This window comes from Puma concolor, chromosome A1, assembly GCF_028749965.1.
Source record: "Puma concolor isolate L17-30 chromosome A1, mPumCon1.1.hap2, whole genome shotgun sequence".
NCBI classification, from domain to species: domain Eukaryota; kingdom Metazoa; phylum Chordata; class Mammalia; order Carnivora; family Felidae; genus Puma; species Puma concolor.
Genome location: NC_141667.1, coordinates 83,724,589 through 83,749,541, shown reverse-complemented (window position 1 = coordinate 83,749,541; position 24,953 = coordinate 83,724,589). Strand labels below are relative to the sequence as shown.

Below are 24,953 nucleotides of genomic sequence, written 5' to 3'. Positions count from 1 at the left end.
TGAAGGCACTGAGGCAAGCACAGAGTTGGTGAAGAAAACCACAAAGATATAAAAATGCATAGATATATGATCAACCAGGGACAAACTCTGATAGAATTATCACCAGATCTCTACAGACAAGGTATATCTATCAAACATGCCTACCATAAGCTTTGATTCCGTTAATTTCCTGAGAAAAGACATCAGGTAGAGTTCTGGATGCCAGGTGTGTAAACACTAAGAGATTGCGATATTGCGATATCTTTTGTGCAGAAACCTGAACACAACGCAACCAGATGCAGAAGTGAGTTTCCATTGGGAATGCTACCCACCCTTTTACTACTGGTACCATTATTTAAACGTTTAATGTAGGAGAAACTGAAGGCCAAAAAAGAACATGCTTGCACTTAATTTCAAGTGACAGCTAGTACAGTGCATTAAAGGTGTAATACTATACACATGGTAGTTATATATAAATAGTAACATTAAAAAGGGGTTACAACATCCCTAAGACATCCTAAGTCTAAAACACTTAAAAAGCACATTTGCAGTACAACTTATCTTAAATTATTTTAATTGGTTTCAAGACGACTTCAGATTACCGATGGGCTTTGACTTTTTCTGATTATAAAAGAGAAACACAGATGAAGGCTTTTTAGGCAGCCTAATACCATTCCCAGGTAGACTACCACCTAGCCTGTGTTACTTAAATATCATTAACTATCAACTAACATTATTTTTACATAAATGTTTTATGTAAATTTTGTTTTCCTAAAGCTGTATGTAAATAGATGCAAACATACTTAATAAATAAGTATTTATTTATTCCTCTTAATAAATATAGCTCTTCCTCTTAATAAATATAGCTAATTTCCTCTTAATAAATATAGCTTCCTCTTAATAAATATAGCTAATGCAAAAAAAAATTTTTTTTGTTTTTTTTTTTTGTGTTCATTATCCAGGAACTTTTTCAAAGAAAAAGGGGTGTGTGTGTGTGGGGGGGGGGGCGGACAGAGTGACAGAGCCTGGATACTTAGCAACCATTTTACTGTTGAGAGTCTTTTTTTTTTTTTTTATAGTATGAAAAATAATCCAGTTACATTCTTTAGCTCGATTACTCACAAATAACTTATCTGAAAAAAAAAATCAAGTAAATCTGTCAGTCGGGGAAGTTTATTTTTCCATGTGTTATCTAGAGATAAGCCAGCCTGTACTATTAGATTTCCACTGACATAATTGTGCATGAATTCTGATCTGATTTGGTATTACATGGTGCAAAAGGTGACACATTTTCTCTAATATACCCCATTAGAAAGGAAAGAAATTGCCAAAGTATGAAATCTGAGGACCTTGATTCAGAAACTATGTGACTTTGAGGTCAGCTCAAAGGAAAAAAAGAACTTGTTCAACTACCCCAGGCACTGAAGGTTGTGACAAGAAAACCTAATACCTAGGGTAGTTACTCTTTTGGATAATCAATAAAATCTTACATTATCAGACTGCAGCAGCTGTATATTTGTTTATTATATTGCCTTGTATGTCTCCAAAATATTCTAGTGTGGAATCACAGAGAAGACAGATGCTGTCTCTGTTTCCAAATCATTGTGATCAGAATACATGGGTAAGATACCAGAACCAAGAAATAGCATATATGTGTATGATGAGCTCAATATTGATTTTAATATCTGCATACTGCTACCTCACTACAGCAGAAAAACATTAGCTCCAAGGATTCTGGAAAAGAGTCTTGACCGAGCTACTTAGAGTTTGTACAACAAAATTTTCAGAGATATCAGTCATCTTTTAAATCCTATGAGAAATATCCTTGAACAAATTAGTAAAATACCAGATGTGAACTGTTGGCAATTTCAAATTACATTTTCTAAAAAGAAGAAACTCTTATGCTTTAAGAGGGAAATGTTCTGCAATCTCCTTTCCTCACTTGGCTTTTCATTTTTGGCAGCCAGTCAGAGCAAGTAAAGCCTGACTTCCAGGACACTGGACAGTGGCATTTTGTCTTCCTTCACTGGTAGAGGACAATGGATGTCCAGTATAGTCTGAATAGGATTTAAAAAGGATTTTTTTTTATGACTCCTTTCTACGTACCAACTAGCTTCAAGGGAGAGTTCAGCTAGATAGTGAAATTTCTGGGCTGAATTCTTATCTATGGACAAAGCAGAAGAAGAAAGATTTAGGTAGCACTTTCAGGTTTTAGCGAAGTAGAGAATGACAATTCAGTCAGTCCTTTGATGCTTCTCCACTTGTAAATCAAAAACAAAAAATGAAACAAAAATATACGGGATTATAAACTTTGGATACACCTGGCAATTTGAAGGCACTATGCTTGTTTAAGTTTTGAGATAACCTAATCGAGCACTATATGCTGATAAACCTTAGATAAAGAGAAAGTCTCCTGTTAGGCAACAGGCTTCATATACCTTAATGCTACTGGACATCTGTTAGGAGCTTTTCTTCTTTAGAAATGGTAGCTGATTTTACTTTCCAAAGATGGCCACATAATATCTCCCATCTCTTAGATTCTTATGCAATAGGACCTTGACACTCCTCATTAAGAGGTAGAACCAAAGCCATCCTCTCCTTGAATCTGGGCTGGCCTTAGTGACTTGTTTGACCAATAGGACATGACAGAAGTGACATTCCGGGACTTCCAAGCCTATATCATAAAAAGCTTTGCAGCTTCTGCTTGGATCTCTTGAAACACTCACTGTTGGAATCATTCTCCCTCTTAGAATTGAGTTGCCACATCATGAGAAGCCAGCAACAACCCCTAGTCATCCAACTGAGCCATCTGGAATGTCCAGCCTAGTCAAGCCCTTGGAGGACCACAGCCCCAGATAGCTGGCTAGACCCACAAGAGTGATTCGAGCAAGAGCTGCCCAGGTGAGCCCAGTGAAGCCAGTGAATAATGAAAGAATGGAAATTATTACTTTAGTCACTAAGTGGGTTTTTGTAGGGGGTAGGCACTGGGAGGTTGTTATGCAAAACAATGGCGGGCTTTGGAGACAAACAGGCTAGTTTGTAGTTTGGTTGTTTCGCTTATTTTGTGACGTTGAGTGAGTTACTCAGAGGCTTCAGTCTTTTCATTTTATAAATAGTGACAATAGAAGGGGTTTCTCAACTGACCCATGATCCTCCTGCATCGTATTTTCCTAAAGTTTTAGATCAAAGCCAGAATAAGCATGGCTGTTACATGCCTTTCCTCTGAACCAACTTTTGAGGCATCAAAAATATTTTGCATCCTTTTACATTGATACTTCTTGCTTCCACATTGGATCTGCGTTCACTTAGTGAAAGCACACTAAATGGGGAAGAGGCCCTGAATATGGACCTGTTGCCATCATTTTTTCAAAGGCTCTCTTAAGACCTAATGCTGAAGGAAAAGAGGGCTGGGCAGGCACGGAGGACACTTTCTGTCTATACTGACCAGAACATGCAATTTTGCACACCAAGTGACCTAGTAGTCATCTCTGGGTGGGTCAACAGGCCTTACTACAACATGACCAGGAAGGAAAGTTAATTAGAGTTAGTTTTCTGACCTCAGTTTCTTCATCATCACACGAGTTACCTAATTCCCAGACTTAACCTTCTTCTTAGATAAGTTAACTTGTTTTCAGATTCAACTACTTCTCTATTTTAGTCTCATTATCTGGTTTCTAATCTTAGCTACTTCCCCACTAGCCAAGTTAATCTTCCTGATACTGAAGCATGGGAATAATACTTGATAAGCCAATACACAGAGTTATTGTGAACATTAAATTAAGGTAAAGAAATGGAAGTACTTTGAAACATGTGAAGTGCTTCACAAATACAAGGATATCTCAGCCAAGCATCTTATAGTCCTCAGCAACTCTAAATTTTCCCTTATTCTATAGAACATAAATTGTTTCAATAATCTTAGTACATTTACTATTAAAAGTATCTCTCAAATTTGTTTCTTTCTTATTATCATGATTGCTGTTTCAGTGCAGGCTAACATTATTTCTTGCTGGGAATACCGTGGCACCTCCTCGCATATTTCTCTACTTCGAATCTCATTTCCTTCTTCTTTTTTTTCTTAATGTTTATTTATTGAGAGAGAGAGAGAGAGTGAGTGAGCATGCAAGCAGGGGAGGGGCAGAGAGAGAGGGAGGCAGAGGACCAGAAGTGGGCCCTGTGTTGACAGCAGGGGGCCCAATGCAGGGCGGAAACTCACAAACCTTGGGATCATGACCTGAGCCAAAGTCAGATGCTTAACTGACTGAGCCATGCAGGTGACCAAGTCTCGTTTCCTTCTTATTCCATCACCTGCCCATTAGCAGAGTTTTCTTCTTTTTAAAAATTTATTCATTTATTTTGAGAGAGAGAAAGAGAGGGAGAGCATGAGCAGGGGAGGGGCAGAGTGAGAGACAGAGAGAGAGAGAGAGAGAGAGAGAGAGAGAGAGAGAGAGAGAGAGAGAAAGAGAGAGGGAGAGAATGGGAGAACCCATGAATCATGAGATCATGACCTGAGCCTAGATCAAGAGTTGAATGCTTAACCGGCTAAGCCACCCAGGTGCCCTGACAGAGTTTCCTTCTAAAAGCACAAATGTCATCATGACAATTCCCTATTTTAAAAGAGCCTTTGATTTCTCACTGCTTGAAGATAATTCAAATTTCTTAACTGATGGCTAAAGCATTCACAATCTTAAATTTACCTTTTCCAGTGTCATTTTCCTCCACTTTATGCTCCTACTGTACCAAATACTCCTTGAATTCACATACCACATTTCCTTGTACATTCTCACTCATCCTTCAAGACTTAAACTAAATGCCACCTCTACTGTGCAACATTTGCTGACAAGTCTGTGAAGATGGTCACCTTCCTGTTTTTCCCACCCAAACTCTTTATAACTCTATGACAACATTTTTCTCACTGTATTGTAGTTATTAGTTTACATAATCAAGGGTCCCATCAGACAGTGATTCCTGAAAGGCCCATATCCTGCCATATTTATCTGTCTGCCCAGTGTCTTGTCCTTCACTTTAAGTTTATGGGGAAAAGAAAGCACTTTTCAATGAGAGAGACCTAACAGCAGAATGATCTGAGACTGGGCTTCAAGGTCTGTGGGTAGATCTGTGAATTTAAGAAGAAAAAAATATTTTAAATTTTCCTTTCTGAGACTTTGATTAGTTTTATTTAAAAAATTTATGTTTTCTTTGAAATTATAATATTAACACCTTGATTCACACCAAGTAATATGGATGAATATTTTATCTGCCAGCCTAGACTAAATTACGTCATGGTAAAAACAAAACAAAACAAAACAAAAACAAAAACCTCAAAATCATGAAAGCTTATAAAAATAAAAACTCAGGTTTATTTTTTGTTCATACTACATGCCCTTATGGGTTGGCTCTACATCACCTTTATTCTAGAATTCAAACTAAACAAGGACCTCCTATGCGGACAGTTCCAGCTATGTTTCAGAAGGAAAGGAGAGATGGCAGAGCCAAGGATGGCTCTTGAACCTTTGGCTGGGAAATGGCCTAGGTCAGCCAAAGTGAGATACATGGCCAGGCCGGAGATCACTAGGCAGGGAAACATATTTTGAACAGCGAGCAATCTGATATTGAAGGTAAACAGATAGGTAATATTGTCACCATAATGTTAAGACCTCTAGAATGGTTTACTATGGATAGGAATCTAAGAAAACACATGGTGCTAACATGACTACAGCCATACATCTCTGTTTACCTCGAGTCTAGCTTAAGTAGGAAAATTTCAAAAGAAAAAAAAAAAACAGTACCATGAGGTTTTCATATCTATTGATTTTCTATTAATTATGGAGTTTAATGGGATGCAAAACTACAGTATTTCTTACGTGGCAGGATTCTGGCCAATAGAAGTATGCAACCAATAAAATTAAAGGGAGTAGCTCAGGCTGCCTACTGTGAAAATCTATTGGACATTGTGTATCTTTTTTCTTTATATAAATACATTTTGGTTATTAACAACTGGGATTTTACCTGGCTTTGGATTTGCCCCAAGGAAAAAAAAAAAGACCTGTATTAAAATATTTTTTTGCATCCATCATATCACCAAGAAAAATAACCTACATGTCACTGGAAAGATGCTGGTGAAGCCACACATTTCTTGAAGTTGCGTTCTCATCAAATAATGTCAACACTACAGAATTTCTGACATGTCTTTAATATCTCCCTTTTGCACATAATAATACAAATAGATACCTCTATTTGCATAGCCAACTCCTGTCGACAAGTTCTTACAATCAAAGAATTCCTACTTTGTGAACTTCTTTGAGAATCTGCAGAGTCAATGTCTTTAACATGGTGAAGAATTTCTTTGCCAAACAAATTTTCAGGCAGAATAAAAATCTTGGCACTCTGGGCTCCGATAGAGCATCTGTGATGCTTGGCAACACATCTGGTTCTGCTGCTTTGGTGAAGAAACATGCTTCTCATCTCAACATGCAGTGGTGTCAGCCAGTGTCAACGATTCTGCCAGCGATCCTGAAAAAATTGTGTCTGTTTCTACGGATGTTGTCAACCTCTTGAGAGCCAGAGCTGACACACTATTTCAAGAGGTTTTGTCAAATAATGGGAGTATAAGAGTAAGTTCATTGCTGCAGTACAGACGATAACTAGCTTTCCAGAGGACCTGTCTTGAAACATGTGATTGACTTTCAAATATGAGTTCTGCTTTTTTGAGGCAAAGGAAATCCAATGATGAGAATAAACCACAGGAAACAGTCCATTCATGGTTTGCTTTACTTGGTGATTATTCTTGCCAAATTATCTAAGGCGATCTTCCTATTTAAATTCTTTTAACTCAACTGCCATGCAGAAGGGCATGTTGGGGCATTTACCTAAACTTTCTGAGGCTGGAGAAATACTTTTGAATACTGGAACAAGGAGTAATGAAAGTTTTCAATTTGTTTACAGCTGGAAACCCACAGACAGTTGGAATCATAACTCTTCAAAAGCTAATTCTGTCTCCAATGACCCTAACATGGAATCGTGAATATTTAATCCTTTTTTTTAAGTTTATTTATTTTGAGACAGAGAAAGTGCAAGTGGGGAAGGGGCAGAGAGAGAGGGAGAGAGAGAGAATCCCAAACAGGCTCTGCAGTGCCAACACAGAGCCCGATGTGGGGCTCGAACCCACGAAGCTATGAGATAATGATTTGAGGTGAAACCAAGTTGGGTGCTTACCCGACTGAGCCACCCAGGTGCCCCTTAATCCTTTTTAAAAAAATAATGATGAGGCATTAATGATGCAAACAATTTAAAACATGATATCCTCAGCACAATATGATAGGAATTCAACAAGGACTTTGGAGAACTCTAGGAATTTGTCTATGCTTAACCCTCATCTAATAAAGCCACAGCAGCTCCCATTTTGTTTGCTGTTTTCTTTTGCCAAGTCAGTGTTTTAAGCACGTATTGCCATGCAACTGAAAAGTCATAGTCAAACAGATGTCAAAAATAACAAGCCTATTGCTGTGTCAAAAACCACTCCATAATTTCAATATCAAAGCCAGACATCAGCCTTCTTGTAGAAGCTTACTTTTGAGCTGAACTAAACTTTATTTTTACTTGAAAAATTTGCATTTATCTCAGGTGTTTGAGGAAAATAGGCATTAATGTCAAGAGGAAGGTAGTGAGAGGAACAGAGGTATGACTCTATAAAAATACTTTACTCTGAAAAATAATTCAATTTCCATCCATTGCAATACAAAAAGGCACGGAAAAGCTTTTTTTTTACGTGTTTACATATTTTTTCCCCACCCTGGGGAAAAAAATCTGCAGCTTTCTTCAGGTTTTCAAAGGGTCTGTGACCTAAATAGGGCTAATACCCTCTGTCCTGATGCTTTCTAGAATAGAATGAATGATCTAAGGAAGTGAAATTCTCCTGATGAAAAGTCAAGTTAACCATGCTTTAGTGCTGTAGTCACCAATGAATAATACAGGCTCCTCAACAGGAAAGTAAGCACGTGCACTAGAGATGGGTACAAACCCACTCTCATCTTCGGACAAGCTTTTCTGAATAAAAACTAAGGCAATTCGGACAAAAGTATTTGCTTTGCTATACTGTTTTAGTTTCCATATTGAATGAAGAACTGTGTAGCCATATTTATATAGAAGAGTAGATTAAGTTAATAAGGAAAAATTAGGAGCTTAGATCTAGTGCTTTAAAATGTACATATATATGTGTGTGTGGGCGGGGGGGGGGGAGATGCCATTGGAAGGCACCTGTATTAGTTTCTATTGCTGCTGTAATGAATAAACCTAGTGGCTTAAATGACACAGATTTATTATCTTATAGTTTTGCGGTCCGCACATTGGAAGTGGGTCTCACAGGGCTAACTAAAATCAAGATGTGGGCATGACTGCATTTCTTTCTGGAGGCTCTAGGGGAGAATCTTCTTCCTTGCCTTTTCCGGCTTCTAAAGGCTGCACACATGTCTTGGTTTGTGGTCACCTTCCTCTGTCTTCAAAGCTGGTGTAGCCCTTCAACCCTCCAACCTACCCTGCCCCCTGCCCCCCATCAGTTTGTTTTATTAACGCCAGTGCTCTGGCCTTGGCTCCATACTCCCCCACATTGGGTGCTGTCCAGCAGCTCCTTCTGCTGCTGTAGTTCTGGGTCTTCAGCTTCTTCTTGTGCTGTTGAGCCTACATTACAGGGCACACCCTCTCTCGGGCTGCAGAGATGTCCTGTCTTCTGGCAGGACATCTTTGAGGGGTTATTACTCGCTCACCACAGTCCTGCTTAGCTGGTATAGTGGGAAAGGGCTGAATGTACACGAAAGCAGTGTGAAGAACTGGAAACCTAGAAGTAAAGAGCTCCTGGCTGGGGATGGATGCTGTACTCCCTGATTATGCTACCAGAATGCCTAAAGAGCATGTTTAAAGTAATTTGCATCTGTTCTTTGATTTTTATTTTCCAGGAAAAATTAGTTTTAAGGAAGGATAAAGATGCTAAACTTGGAAAACCTGAGTTTCAGCCCTGGCTCTGCCACTTATGATCTGTATCACCTTTGGCAATGCACCCATGTTTGGCTGGAGCAGTTTCCCCATTTTTAAATGAAGTTGAACTAGGAGGAGCAAGGAGAAGATGGGCTGGGATGTGCTGAGTGTGTGGGGCTGTTCAGAGGATCTTGGGAATTTTATTGGCCCACAAGGGAGTCCTGGAATGAGAAACACCTGGGTGCCCTGGTGCCAGAAGCCCCTAGTTGTGAACTCTTACTAAGGAGTCTGGCTCACAGCACTTATCAAGCAAACCCCAATCCTTGTGGACACCTCCCCTGACACACCTGTCAGAGTCACAAGGCTGCAGAGCTTCACCTTAGGGGTCCAGCCAGGTGGGGCAGATGGGCTCTGGCCCAAGGGCTGTGCAGGGGCAACACCAGCAGAGGCAGGGTAAGGGCAGTGACTGTGCAGGCAAACTCAGAAGACTTCCTGCCTTGCAGGAGGCAGAAAGCCATGGAGCAGCAAGGCATCCTTCTGACACTTCTCTTGGGTATCCTCTAGTGTGAATGTTGCTATGATTCTAGATGAAGTAGAGTGTTCCTGCTGACTCAAGGTCAGTGTGCTATCTATCACCTTAGCGGGTCTGAGCACCAATACATCCCCTAAAGGAGGAATGGACCCTTCCTTGCTTTTTGCCTATTTTATTCTTTTTTGTTCTTCTCCCAAGAAGGAAGCAACAAGGGGAAAGAACATGTTTCCCATCAGGCTTTCTGCATGCCCAACCACCCCTCACCCCAGGGAACTAGATAATAAGTAGGACATACTGTACTATAACTCAGTTTAAAATATAAAGTTCACCTCAGTAAAATATATTTCAGTTTGTATCTCTGGTATGAGATGTTTCCTACAATCTTTGAAAGGATGTGTCTGTGCAGGCAGGCTTTCCTAATTTGTTTTCTGTAAGATAGTTATGGCATTGCCTGGCAATAGATACATACAAGGAACACAAAGACTGTTCCATTTTTGTTCCAGAGCCTGAGTGGATCTAGATGCAGTGGCAGAATTCTAAGATGACTGCCAAGATTCCTACTTCCTGGTGTATATGTTCTGTATAATCCCCTCACTTTGTAGGGGAAGGGAATTAGGAATATAATGGTATAGCCATCCCGTGATTAGGTTATATTAGATGGCACAGTGGACTTTAAGAAAGAATTATCTTTGGTTGGCATGATCTAATTAGGTGAACCCTTAAAAGGGACCAGAAAGAGAAGTTAAAGTGAGTTAAAGTGTTAGAGAGTTAAAGAGAGGTTAAAGTGTTAGAGAGATTTGACAAAAGGGAGCTTCTCCATGGATGGATATAAAGATGGGAGGGACCATGGAAAGTAACCAGTGGGAGTGAAAAGCCAACAAGAAAACAAAGGCTTCAGTCCTCCAAATATAAGGAACTGAATTCTCTCAACAAACCGAATGAGCTTGGAAGTGGATTCTTCTGCAGAGCCTCAGATGAGAACTCAGCCTGACACCTTGAGTGTGAGATTCTGAGCAGAGAGCCCAGTTGAGCCATGCCTAGACTTCTGACCTGCTGAGTTGAGAGCTAATACATGTGGCTTGTTTGAAGCCTCTAAGTTTGTGGTCATTTGCAATACAGCAATAGAAAACTAATAAACTAATACAATGCTATTCCAGTTAAATGTGAATTAAGATTTTTTTAAATAAATTTTTTTCTTGACTTCTCTTTCCCTGCCTTTCTCCAAAGCTTTGATCGGCTCCCCCACCATGTAATTGTTTCATGGAATATAACTAGAACATGTTGCCAGATTAGAATCTTCTTCTATCACATATCAGAGCTATTTCCTCCCCCATCCCATCCTTGATTTGAGATGCAGAGATGTATGCATCCTGGGTATATTGTATACATTTGTAGGGCTGGAGAATCAAAGCAGAAAACAGAGATTTCAAGAATTAAAGCAAACAATCTGTGTATTTTGAAGTAACTCAGATATGTTTCATTCATTGCATCTAGTTATCTTGAAACACAGTAACCTTGACATAATGGCTGAGGAAAAAGGAGAAGCAATGCAAGCATAAATGCCTGAACACTTTAATATCTTTTATCAATAAACATTAGTAGTATGCCATGCATCTGAATCCATGCTTATCCTGAGGAAAACCTGCATTCTATCTTCTGCTTCCTGATATTGCAGCTGGATCCCATTACAAGGGTAGAACACACCATGGGAAGCATGCCTAAACTTTTTAAGCTACAAAACGAAAGCTGATCTTCATTAATTAGATGTCTAGATTATGCAGATTGACCAATGTATTATTATAAATAACACGGTCAAAAACACTATTAGATGGCTTATTGATAGGTCCACCTGGGTAATTTAGCTAAGCCTTAAGTATTTACTAAGATATTCTATTAACCACAAAGGCAGGATTTGGTGTCAGGTCAAAAATCAGATCAAACTGTGACTTTGTGGCTGATTGCTGAGAGAAGGCTCTACAACAAAGGGAACTGAGAACAAAGTAGGATGTCTTTCTAACATTTAATTCAGGAGAAATTTCATCTCTGGTAGAGCTTCATCTAGTACTACTACATAATGCAGATAAGTGAAACAAGTCAATGATTCATAACTAAGAACCACCATTTAAAACCCATCTTCTCTGCCTTTGTGAAAACCGTGGAATTGGATTAAGAGAGAAGCCACCCAACTTTAGATTCAGGCAAATGTGGACAATGGATCCTAGAATGAAGGCTAAGTCTGAGGATCACAAACTCTCACCTGAATGATTAGCTGTTTTAATAAAAAAAAGGACACACGAAAAAAAAATCCTCAAAAGCCCATCGCATGGAAAAGCTTTAGGATCTGGGGTTCCAGGTGAATCGTGACTTAGCTTTTACTAACTTTAACCAAAGTCTTGCCAGGTGCTGAAGTTAGCGCTAAAGAAAAGCTCTTACGAAACTGTTATGCGAAGTAATTATAATCTGTGTCCGCTTCAACTTCTTGTACCTGTGTCTTTGCCATCTATATAATTATGTTGAGGGAAAACACTTCGAGCTGAAATGAAATAAACGACTTCGGTTTATGCCCACACGGACCTTGTCAAGTAGCCAATGACTTGCCCTTTCATTGTGAGTGACTAATATCAATGCTGGCTCTAAAGAAAGACACTTTTCATAATCGCCCAACAATCTGCTAAGTGAAAACATATGGATAGGCTTAGGCAAAGCCTGCCAGGGGTCTTTGCTGAATGGAAAACAGGTGCTCTCATTCTGTGCCACGTAATACCCCATTTACCCCCAAGTCCAAAGGTTATAGGACTAATAGCTGCCTTGTGGTAATCAGGGAAAGCCCAGAAACCAGCCTTGGTGTAACATCTGGGACATATTTTACATACTTGCAACATATGCTTCAGGTTCAATTAAAGTGAGGCTTTGGCACATTTATTAATCTTTTTTACTTTTATCCTATAAGAGGACTCACTGACCTGACCCCACTATTATGCCATATGAGAAAACAGAGAAATAATGAGAGCTAGAGGTCAGTGCCTGCTCATACGGCAAAAAACACATTTGTTTTCTCCTGAAATTCCATTACGCACAACTCTATACACAAACTTTAAACAGAGGAACCAATGAATTTTTTAAAGTAGGAAATTACCCTTCTCTCACTCAGACACACTGATAGCCAAGACTTACAACCTTTGCCACTATGACAGCCACTCAAGAGACAGAAGCTGGTAAATGGAAACTTGAAGGATCTTTTCATATTTTCATTTCTTATGGTAAAAACTTTCTATTTTAACACGTCCACTCTAGGATTCTTCCATTACGCAAGCCCCTAAAAGTCTTTTGTAAATTATTATACTTGAGATTTTCTTTTTGTTCAGGTATGATTTTTATGCTATCAATTGCATTGTGACTGGAAAAGAAAAGCCTCCTTATATATCCCTCAAATAAAGGGTTGGATTTATGAAAATCAGCTCACAACCCTTTCATATGGAAAACACACTGTTTGTCAGCGTCCTGCACGCAAGAATACAGTAGAATTCACACAGTAATTTAAGCACTCACTTTCAATCAACTCTGGTAACCAGATCTGCAAATGTGTTAGAACCAGGGTGTCATTTCCAGACCCCTAAACACTAGACGACAATAGATGCCACTCCAGAGACCCGGTGCTGTTTCCACCTGGCATGCTCCACTCAACATCTAGGTTTTAGGGAGGTGGTTAACCAAGTGTTATTTGCTTCCCACTCCTAACATCCTCTCTGTTTAAAAAAATGACCATAAAGGGGAGATTAGTGGTTTGGAGTAGCAACAAACTGGCTAAAAAAAATACAGGTTGACTTCAAGCAGGGACATTGAAGTACTAGACTTCACTAAGGGTTTCCATTTGTTAACATTTCTGGAGAAACGCCCGCTGCTGGAATGAATCTTTATGGTGGCTTTAATAATAAAGCAGCAACAAGCAAGGGAAAATAGCCATAAATGGATGGCAGCTCAGTGTTTATCAGCAGAGAAATGATGATTCAGGGCTGGCATGTTGAGTTAAAATACAAGCTCTCTACCACTCTAACACTGACCTTAACAATAAATCATATCATTTATTGCCAGAAGTGTATGTTCATGTTATTTAACATTAAAAACAAGCACATACATGTTTTTGTAGGAAGGAGATTTTGTTAGTTTATGTTTGATGATGTCACTAATGACCAAATGATATACAGAAGAAAAATTTCACATAAAATCTCTATCAATTTAAAAATATTTGGAACAACATTAGATGGGAGAAAGTGTGTGTGTGTGTGTCTATGTTTTCATTCTCCTTCTAGCATTGAATATTAGTCAAGAAAAAATCATGTGGGAGTTTGACTAATCGCTGTGAATTTTTTTTTACATTTCTAATGCTTGCTTCCAGCATGTGAATTCTTATACAAGGATATAACTGTACATCTCTACTAGAATCAAAGGTCAAGGGCATAAATTAAGATATACTGTTGTTCTCCTTTATTCCAAAAATTCACTGCTTTATTATAATAGAAATCAGATTCCAGTGAAGGTCAAAATCTGGTTTTGTATGCCAAACAATTTGGAAATAATGAATGATATTCTCTCTTCCCTCCCAATCTCACTCTAGCACCTTTTAGATTTTCGATCTAGAAATGCCCAAGGATTTTGCTAAACCAGCATCACTATCCTCCTTGCCATAAAAAGACTTTCTTCTGACCCGAGACACCACCACCACAGTGGTTCAAGGTCATTCTAATTCATCCCTCCAGTTATCCCCTCTCCACACAGGGGACAGCCAATCCAAGCGATTCCAGAAACTAGCTGGTTTTTTTTTTTTTTTTTTTTTTACCGTGGTCATCATTCCCATGCCAACCAGCAATCAGAAAATAACCTGTCAATGGGCTTTCCTGACCAAGGAGCCACAGGGCTACCCCAAGTCAAGTCTAGGCAAGGACCATGAGCACTGGGATTATGTAAATGCCCTCTGAAGCCCTCCACACACACGTGTGTTCTTTTGCTGAGCAATTCTTTGAAAATTACAGATGACAACATCCATGTTGAACTTAAGCAGGCTGCTATTTTTTCACTTCTCTCTTCCTCCGAATTGTAGTCCGATTTGTAATACTCAAGATAGGACAAATTTTTGCCCTTCAAAAACAGTTGTCACTGCTGTTATCTTCACGAGAGCTATCAAGTTTCAGACAAGCTGAATTATTTTTTTTTATTCCTGGCAGAAAAATATTTGACCCAGCTCTGGACAAAAGCGAAGAGGATTTATAGCCCTCTCTCCTTCTTTGCAACATGCAGTGGCATTGTTAGGATGATAAACAGCGCTGTCCAATTTTCTGGACTCAAACACTTCAACTCCTTTTTTAACTGTCTGTGAAAACAGTGTCATGTCTACATTTCCCCATCCCCTGGTACCCAAGTGCTGGGAAAGATAATTACCTTGTCATCTTTGTCATCTTCTTCTTCCTCGTCCTCCAGCATGTCCTCCACTACCTGCAGACAGAAACAGAAGTCATTTTCGTGCTCTTAAGAGGAGAGAATTTTGTTCTGTCATTTTGAACCTTTTGGAAATGAAAACTTTATTAACATTTGAAACAGATTCATGGAGAGGGACTATTTGATCTAGAGATAGGGATTAGGGAAATGCTCTGCCTTTAATTGATTGAAACCAGGGAAGTGGATCCCACTCAGGGAAACCCTATTTGTGTGAAATGTTCCGTGACAACTTAAAGAATTTGAACTATGCATAAGGTAAACTAACATTAATTTGAGAGATGCTTTAAATCAGGAACTATCCTTTTTTACCTACTCCACTGTCTGTATTAATGAGGCACTTTAAGTTTGGAGCTAGATAAGTAAGCAGAATCCAACTCCGCTATTTCGAATTCACTTTTCACCAAGCTTTAAGTATACTGTCTGTTTGTCGATTTATGCTGGTGGTCTATGGCATAAAGCTAGTATCTTCCATGGCTCAAATTTTACTTTTTAAATTTTTTTTTATTGAATACATTTGATGTGTAACATTGCATAAGTTTAAAGTATGCTGTGTGTTACTTGGACACATTTATATGTTGTAATATGTTTGCTAATGTAGCAGTATTTATATTACATAATTATAGTATACTATTAGTGCCTATGTTCATTATACTGTGCATCAGATCTTGATGGCCTACTTAATACCTGTCATAAGCTTGTACCCTTAAACACCATCACTGCTATCCCTGCCATCCATTCCCTGGTAACCACCATTTTACTATCTTTTTGTATACGTTTGACTTTTTTAGATCCCATGTATAAATGCTATCATATAGTACCACTCTTCCTCTGACTTATCTTGGTTATAATGTGCTCAAGGTCCAGCCATGTTCTCACAAAAGGGAGGCTATCTTCTTGTCTTGTAACTGAATAGCATTCCTCTGCGTATACATGCCACATCTTTTTCACCCATTCACCTGTTGATGGGCATTTGGGTTGTTTCCATATATTGGCAACATATAGGGAATCATGCTGCAGTAAACATGTTAGCACAGATAATTTTTCGATATCCTGTGTTCATTTCCTTTGGGTATATATTTAGAAGCATAATTGTTGGACCATATGGCAGATCTATTTTTATTTTTTTGAGGAACCTCCACATTGTTTTCCATAGTGTTGTAACCAATTTACATTCCTACCAATAGTGTATAAAGTTCTATATTCACCACATCCTCAAGAGGACCTATCATCTCTTCCTGATGACAGCCATTCTAAGAGACGTTCATTAACTCATTGAGACTTTGATATAGCGATGGTATTGCATTGTGGTTTAGGTTTGCATTTCCTTGATAGTAGTGATGTTAAGCATCTTTTCATCTGTCTGTTGGTCATTTTGATGTTCTCTTTGGAAAGTTGTCTATTTAGTTCTTCTGCCTATTTTTATTTATTCATTCATTCCTTCATTCATTCATTTATAAATATTTATTTAGTATTGAGAGAGAGAGAGAAAGTGAGAGAAAGCACAAGCAGGGGAGGGGCAAAGAGAGAGAGGGAGACACAGGATCAGCATCTGAAGCAGGCCATAGGCTCTGAGCTGTCAGCACAGAGCCAGTAGAGGGGCTCGAACTCACCAACTATGAGATCATGACCTGAGTTGAATTTGGACGCTTAACCAACTGAGCCACCCTGGGTGTCCCTCTTCTGCCTAGTTTTAAATTGGATTGTTTGTTTGTTGTTGTTGTTGTTGTTGTTGTTGTTATTAGGGAGTTGACTGAGTTCTTCAGATATTTTGGATATTAATCCCTTATCTGATATATTGTTTGCAAAAGTTTTCTCCCATTCTGTAGGTGGTCTTTTTATTGTGTTAAATCATTTGTTCCACTGTGCAGAGCTTTTGAGTTTGAGGTAGTCTCATTTGTTTATTTTTTCTTCTGTTGTTTGTGGTTTTGGGGTCATCAAGGCTCAAATTTTAATTCTTATGTATAAATGTCAACTTTTGACTATCTCTCTGTATTTTTGATTTTGTGGGTTACCAGAAACTCTAATTTTAATTCTTGATTTTACACAAGGATTACATTATGAGAATGGACAATGAAAGAAAATTAGAAATGTATTCAATAATCAAACGTATAGTATATGTATAGGATATGTATATATAACCCCTATAGGTAGATATTTTAATGAATGTATTTTTTATGACTCCTAGTTTCCTTACTTCAACTTAATGCAATCTTCATTTTGGATTTGTCAAATAATTTGCCCTTTCCTTGATTAATATGTAACTGTGGTATTACAAATGGGATTTCACTCTGTCAGGTGTTTTATTATGGTTTTATGTACCTACACACACTATACTCACTCTCTCTCTCTCTCTCTCTCCATGGAAACCAAAAATTTTAAAAAACTTTGGGGAGGGTTGGTATTCAGGTAAGTGCTAACTTCTGATTGCATTTATGCCATTTCATATAATTTCTAATTCTTGTGGTGCTTTTCTTTTTTATCCAGTCTGTATCTCGATTTCTGAATAAACTTGATAGAATCATGGTTATTAAATATTTTTAAATCTTTCTCCCAGAGCTCACAACTTTAAAAGATAGAGGAGACAGCTAGTGCTTCTTTCATGTGGCTTATGATACAGACAGGAATATGTTATGAGTGAAAACTTCAATAGCTAAGACTGTATTATGCAAAGAGCTACACAAACTGAGATAACATGTCAGGACTTTCAGTGATCTAATAATTGTTCTCAAATATTCTAAAAGCATTAACTTATTTAAAATAATAGCCCAAACACAAACTTCCATTTCTCATAAACCAATAGAGAACCTAAAGCATCTGACAGCTTGTGAGCTTGTTCCTAATTTATTTTTTTTCTTTTTTAATTTTAGAGAGAGAGAGAGAGAGTGAGAGAGCCCAAGCAGGTGAGAGGGGCAGAAGGGGATAGAGAATGTGTCCCATGCAGGCTCTACACTCAGCATAGAGCATGATGCAGGGCTTGATCTCACGACCTTAGGATCATGACCTGAGCTGAAGTCAAGAGTTAGACACTCAACCGAGCCACCCAGGTGTTCTGAGATTGTTCCTAATTTAATGGCCTGCTTTAAATGTTCTATTATATGGTAGAATTTTGTGGTCTTTCATTTGGACATTCAGCATTTCAAAAGAACCATAATAGTACAAAGTACTGTTTCCAATATCTGGTGAGAGTTTACACTTATTTTGAAGACATATAAAGCAATTAAACCTCACCAAGAAAGGACTCTTAACATTACTTCTAACTATACTCAGCAACTCCATGAGCATTTATTATAAAGCTCCTTGTCCAAGAAACACAGTGCTAGGTAATGCAGGAATATAAAGATGAAAAACACAGAAATTTCATCTATACTCATGTCAGCCTTCAAGAGGTTTATAATCCAATAGAATTTAAATGGAGCCTATAAGCTAATCTTTCATGTTGGCTTTTAATTTCCTGCAATTTTGAAGTATTCAGAAGTATATAGACAGTAATAGTAACAATGTATAATCAAGGTGCTATAAGCTAGGCAATTCCAAATTGGGCTAGTTTTGATGGAGGTTTAAATAGGAGAAACAGCGACAGTATTTCAGTACATTGCATTCTTCCAAAGAATTCACCTAACACAGCAAGTAGCTGAAACAGAACTCAAATCCAGACAGTGGGATAGCACAGAGGCAGTTCTCACCCCTTGCTCAATTATTGGGGCAGGGGATGAAGTCACCTAACTCTCATAAGTTTTATTAAAATGATTACAATTTTGTGTCTCTAATAAAACGAGTTTAAAAGTTTTGATTTAGATTAAGTAATTTTTTAGGCTGGTCATTATTATCCATTTTTATTTTTCAGTAAAAGTTGTATACATTTAAAAGTATAAAACAGAATGATGTGGTGTGGTTAAGTCATGTTTTCCTTAAATTACCCACACAAAGTCATTTATCAAAAGAAATGAATAGTACAGTATACTTTTATTCCTTTGCATAAACTCAGTGTTTTCACTAGTTATTATTAAAAATGTATTATATGCCTCTCTTTAGTATGTATGATCATACTGCAGGTGCTAGGAAAGAAAAATGGTGTCAGATTGTGCCTAACAGATTGCAAGGGGCATACTAATGTTCAAGAAATATTTGTTGATAGAATGAATAAATGATTGCATCAACAATTCTTAATATCTCTTTTTTTTGTTTTCTTTTATAGTTTTTATTGATTTATTTATTTTAAGAGAGGGAGAGAGAGACAGAGAGACAGAGAGAGGTGGAGAGGGACAGAGAAGGAGAGAGAGAGAATCCCTAACAGGCTCTGTGTTGTCAGTGCAAAGCCTGACGTGGGGCTTGATCTCAGGAACCCTGAGATCATGATCTGAGCTGAAATCAAGAGTTGGCCGCTTAATCGACTAAGCTACCCAGGTGCCCATATTCTTTATGTCTTTAAATAGGCTTTTATGTAAAAGAACTGAACTAGCTCACAGAAGTGAACTAAGTTGTCTGGAAAGACCTATACCTAATCAGTGATACAGATTAATAAAAGCAAATATTCAAAATGCCTTCAAATATTTGCCTGGACACAGAAACCATAAGTATTTAACCTTTAATATTTGGAGATTTGTACTACCTTCAAGTTAATTTTCAAAATTCCCAAGTATTATTGAAACAAAACAAGCCAATAGCTTAATTTACACAATTTCCAAATCAGCTGTGGATCTTATGTTCAAGAACAACTCAAAGAGGTCTTCAGAATCAGGCTCTTCATTTGCAAAACCCAAACTGTTCTTACCCTGCACAAGTGGGTAATTGGCTACGCACAATTGCTCTACAAATGTGCAGCCAGAACCACCCAATACAACCATTTGCTTTTACATTTGGCAGAAAAGTGTTGTGTTAGCGAGAGGCCTTTGTGTTGTGTTTTAGCGCTCTAGTGAGGGCTTTTCCCCTTCTCCAGTGCCTTTTTAATGTTACATCATAAACATCTACAAACGAGGATTTATAATACTGATGCTTTCCTATGGATGCCTTTAAGCTGCTTCAGAATTATCCCACTATTACATTTTGCTCAGGTGAAGTTAAGGTGGCTTCGAAAATGGAGATAATAGCACCTATCCCACAGTGTTGATTAAGGATCCAATGAAATCATGTGTTTAAAGTCCTTAGCACAGTTTCTGTATCGAAGTAAGTGTTCAGAAATGTTAGCTATTAGTGAAAAGAAAAATAGCATCAAGAATATTTTAAACAGTAATTTTTAAAAATTAAATTATGTATTTTTTTCTTGGGCAAAATATTCAGTCTTCTTAATGACATACAAAATTTCGATTCATGTTTCACAGACACTAAGAAACACACAATGGGACACAGGTAGAGGCTTGCATAAGTATTCCCAATTAAAATGATAATGCTTTTGCTAATTTTCAGGTGTTAACGGTCCATGGAAGGCTATGGAAGGCAAAAGTGTCTCAGAAGTGGGGCTGTGCTTGGAGACGTGAGCCCTGGCCAAATGCAATGAATACTGAAACTGCAGACTGAGCTTTTCAAAACAAACTGTATGTATTACTGAAGTGCATTTAATGACTGCACAAAACCGCAACCTTTCCCAGAGAACTCAAACAACACCTACCATTTTGAAAGAGTGTGCTGGAGTTGAACACTTAAAAAAGGAAAACAAAATAAAGGAGGCTTCGTCTCAAACTCCAGCTCCTTCCTCTTCAAATAAAACCCCATAAGGACTACATAGTTTTGTTTGCAAGTATATTAAGTTCAGTTGCCTAAACATTTGTCAACAATAATTTAATAACAACACATATGCAGGATTTCCTTGAGAAAAAAAAATACATGTGTTAAAAAAAGATAAATTTTTACCAAGTTTTTTTTTCTCCCCCCTTTCCCTTTTCTTCAAGGGGGATATCTCAGACCGGCTCTAGAATTCTCTTTCCAAATTATGCTTTCTGATACCTTGCTTGAAAGCAAGTAGTATTAATCAAACAAAGGAAGGGCACTAGGGAAATCAGAAAGATGTAATGCAAGCAGTTAAAAGTGACATGACCTTCTGTAATGTCGCTCGTCACAGACTTATATGCCACACGCTGGAGGAAGGTCTTGAAAGAAACTGATTCCCTGGTACTATTCCTTGAACGTAATACTAATAAAGATGACATTTTTAAAAACACACGTAGACAGCCCCAAATGCAGCATGCCAACTACATTACAGCCAAAGAATAAGCAGATAATGTTGTTTTTAAAAGCCTAATATTTCTTCCTTCATATTCCATATTTGCTGAACACTTGTCATTAACATATAAAACATAATATGTGGCTGCACTTTTTAAAAATCCATTTTCAAATGGAGCAAGATTGCATCTGTAGAATCTATATGTTATATAGTTGCATAGGAGCTCTTTTCAGATTATGACTTTTAATTATAATTCAACACAACTTAAATGCTTTATGATTTGCAAGGAAATAAAAATTTTATTTGGCTGAAAATGTTAATAATGGTGCTGGTAATCTGAATAAAAACATGACATGTTTAATGTTATTGCACCAGACAATGATATATAAGGGAAGGGACCAAGGGATGTGGAAAAGGATGACTGAGGTGGTGAAGGGATGAGAAAAAGTGGACTCGGGTAAACTTCATTGTTAAAGTCATCATGGAGCAGTGAATCCCAATTACTGCTTTTTAATGCCAGTTTAGGGTGCATGTTTTAAGACAAAACTGACCAAAGGGGATTAAAACGCCCATCAATAATTCTAGAAATACTCTGTATGACGATTTTCCCAGGAATGAAGTCTTCCACTTATTTATAACTCTTTAAAGAAAAAGGAACCAAAAGGATCCTGGCTATGTCACTCTTGTAAGATAAGGATTGAGTACCACAAGGCCAGAAAATCTCAAAAGCCAAAGCTGACACAAACCGGGTTCTTTCATCTGTTTACTTTTTTCCTTGGGAATAATCTTTGAATTAAATAGATGTTTTGCTATGTTCAGAATGAATAGTTGCACAATTCAAATTGCTTTACTCAAACACGGTCTATAAAAAAGCAACACATTTAAATTAAAGAAGAAATCACTGCTGTCCAGATGTGCAACTGCATGTTAAAAAATTAAAGAAAGAAAATTGTCACAAAAGAAAGAAGTTTCATATTTAATTTCATATTCAGAGAACATCCAAATGTGTACAGATGCTTATATTTGGACACATTACAAACTAAATGCCTATTTCCACCCTAGAGATATAGAGGAATTTGGAGAGAACGGTATTCTTCAACATGGTCTGGAGTTCATTTATACCATTTTGTGTGTGCATAAACCAAGCAGAGCATGCATTTGTGTGCCAATGAATTTATTACATGTGTAAATATGTGAAATTATTGAAAGTCTATGGATTGAGAAGATGCCTATAACCAGTCAGATTATTTCAGATCACTGAAAAGTACCAGGGGTCAAGCTAAAGACTTCTGTGGTCAATGAGATCATTATAGGTGTGCTTGGGCTGTCATTTTCACAACAGCACATCTGCTTCTCACGAAATTTTTGAGAAGGAACTTTTGCAAAATGAATGGCGCAATTAAGCTGCACATGTAATTTACTCCACGTTTGCAGGAATAAGAAGAGTCGTAAACAGGTCTGGGATACACTGTTTCATCTAGTATATCTCAAAAGCAACTGGATGTATGATGGCTGCTTAGTTTGATTCACGCTATTAAAGATTTGACCTTGGAGAATTTCAGCCACAGTAGTCATCAAGATAACTGAACCACTAGATGTAATAATAATTAGTGTGATAGGCTTGCCAGTGAGGTTGAATATATTGCAATACAAAAGAAGGCAGACTAAAAAGAAAAGCACTATTACTTACTGCTAAAAGACTTCCTGATTTTCACAGAGACACTCAAATACAATTATTTCTTCTTGCAGAATGCATTTCCTTGGCTCATTCTGGGAAGTGCCATGTTGTAATTTAGTCTGATTCTTAATAGGAAATGTGGCTTTAATGTGGCTATCAGATGACTTTTGATGCATGCCACTGATTACATATAGCCTGTACTCTGCATCATCAACAACAACATTCTTATTTGCAGTATAATACGCTTTGCTGTAAGGTGCAAGGGCAGTAAATTTACTTTACTGGTCAAGAATATGTAACCTTTTATTTTATTAAGTGTCAGCTTAATATGCAGGAACCCTCTTCCATTATGAAAGACTAAATATAATATAAATTCTATAATCAGTATAAGCATCTTAAATGAATTTCTTTTCATATTTCCTTCTGAGTATTCTTAAATGTTCATTCTTAGACTTACACAAAGCACTGTGAAAGGAATTCTAGTGTTTATTTGAACTATGTCTCCATCTAAAGGCTTCCCAATGTATTGTGTTTTTGCTGGCAGGAAAAATTCTAAGCTTGGTGTCTTTAGGATGGTGCATATTAATTTGACTGAGCAGGGAAAAATAGGTCAACTCTTAACCAACAGTGTGCTTTTTAAATAACAATGCTTTTTTGAAACTATTTTTTTTTGGTCAGGTTAGAAAAGAAGTATATAAAAAGCCCCCCAAATTGAATTGTTTAATATGCTTTGCGAAGTGAAATTAAAAGATCACTAGATGTAGCGCTAATCTATTCTATAAAATTTAGTATTTTCAAAGGCAAATTTCTCTGTGAATTCAAAGTAAACAGATCTCAAATAAAAAAGAAAATTATGCACTCGAGCCTCTCTCTATAAAACCAGATTTCCATTCCAGAAGCACAAATTTGTTTTAAAAAAAAGGAAGGGAGGGGGTACAATTTTAAATGTTTCAAACTCTAAAGCCACCGTAGGAATTTTTATTTTAAGTATCTCATCAAGAGTCCACATTATCCATTTAAAACATTTTCTGCCAAGCAAGAGGAGGGAGCCGTGTGACCTCTGTTAGACTTACCACATCTACATTCTTCTCAGAAACATGCATTGTTCTAACCCCTGCAGACATGTTGGGGAGCATTAAAGCTGCAATCGTCAAGAAGTCCCTCTTCAGGTAAATGTAAGGTTTAGCACATGGAAAAGAGGAAAATGCTACACTTTGAGAACAACAGAATTTGAAAACAACGACAACAATCATTTACCTTGGAGATTAATGTTCGCAGACTTTTGGACCATACTGCTCTATTAGGTTTGACTCACTTTTTACAGCAATTCACCTCTACTCCCTATTTTAAGCAGTCTGTTGGGGGTAATGGAGGGGTGAGGGGAATAGGTGGACATGTGTGGAGAAAAATATTCCGACACTAATTTGATTTTCTTTTTCTTTTGTTCTTCTTGTGCCTAGAATATTCTGAAGCCTGAGAACATTATGTGAGAAGAATCTAACTTTGAAAAGAGACTGCGTTGTGAATGTCAAAAAACCATAGTCAGAAAACTTTAGTTTTTTTTCTTTATATCCTTTTTCTATAAATAATAATGATAAAAATATTTTTTATCTCTTTTTGTAAAGAATAATCACCTCACAAAAGAAAGCCCATGTGGGTTTAGACCTACATTTGAACTGGAAAGAATGTCTGTGGTGAATGGCGAATTGTAGCATAAAAGCCTGAATGAAAAGAATGTTCACGAAACCTCACATAAAACCTCCGTAACCGTTTTATCATGAGCTTCCCACAATATAACACAAGAGCTCTATATTCTAGGAAAAGCTTGCCTGGTCCACTTATCATGTCTGCTTTATGTAGTGTACTGTATGATTGCTAAATTAGTGCATAATGCATTTATAATATTTATAGTACCAACATTTAGTTAAATAACCTTTATGTAAGATTTATGTTGATTTTTTTTATTTCTCATTTAATGGCAAATTATGAAGAGCATGTTTCATAAAGATAATTCTCCATTTAAATTCATCAGTCCATTAAATATTAAAATTATGTTTCTGATGCAATCGAGAACAAATTTGTCCAGCTTCAGTGATTATTTGCACTCATAAAAATTAGGCTTGATTAATAAAATTTAAATGCTTGAT

The 24,953-nt window shown here is 37.4% G+C and overlaps 1 protein-coding gene across 14 annotated transcripts in view; it reads right to left on the bottom strand.

Annotated features, from left to right (window-relative positions):
* MCTP1 (multiple C2 and transmembrane domain containing 1) overlaps window positions 1-24,953 on the bottom strand; it is a 542,541-nt gene that overhangs the window by 58,545 nt on the left and 459,043 nt on the right. For 13 of the 14 annotated variants that reach the window (XR_015254973.1, XM_086717790.1, XM_086717754.1 and 10 more), the window contains one exon: window positions 14,915-14,968. Coding sequence is in view for 13 of the 14 variants with exons in the window: in XM_086717790.1 (XP_086573916.1) it covers window positions 14,915-14,968 (54 nt within the window). In the remaining variant the exon portion in view is untranslated. Of the gene's footprint in view, window positions 1-5,268; window positions 6,490-14,914; window positions 14,969-24,953 lie in introns of those variants that run through there. The other variant, XM_086717803.1, reaches the window with a different exon arrangement.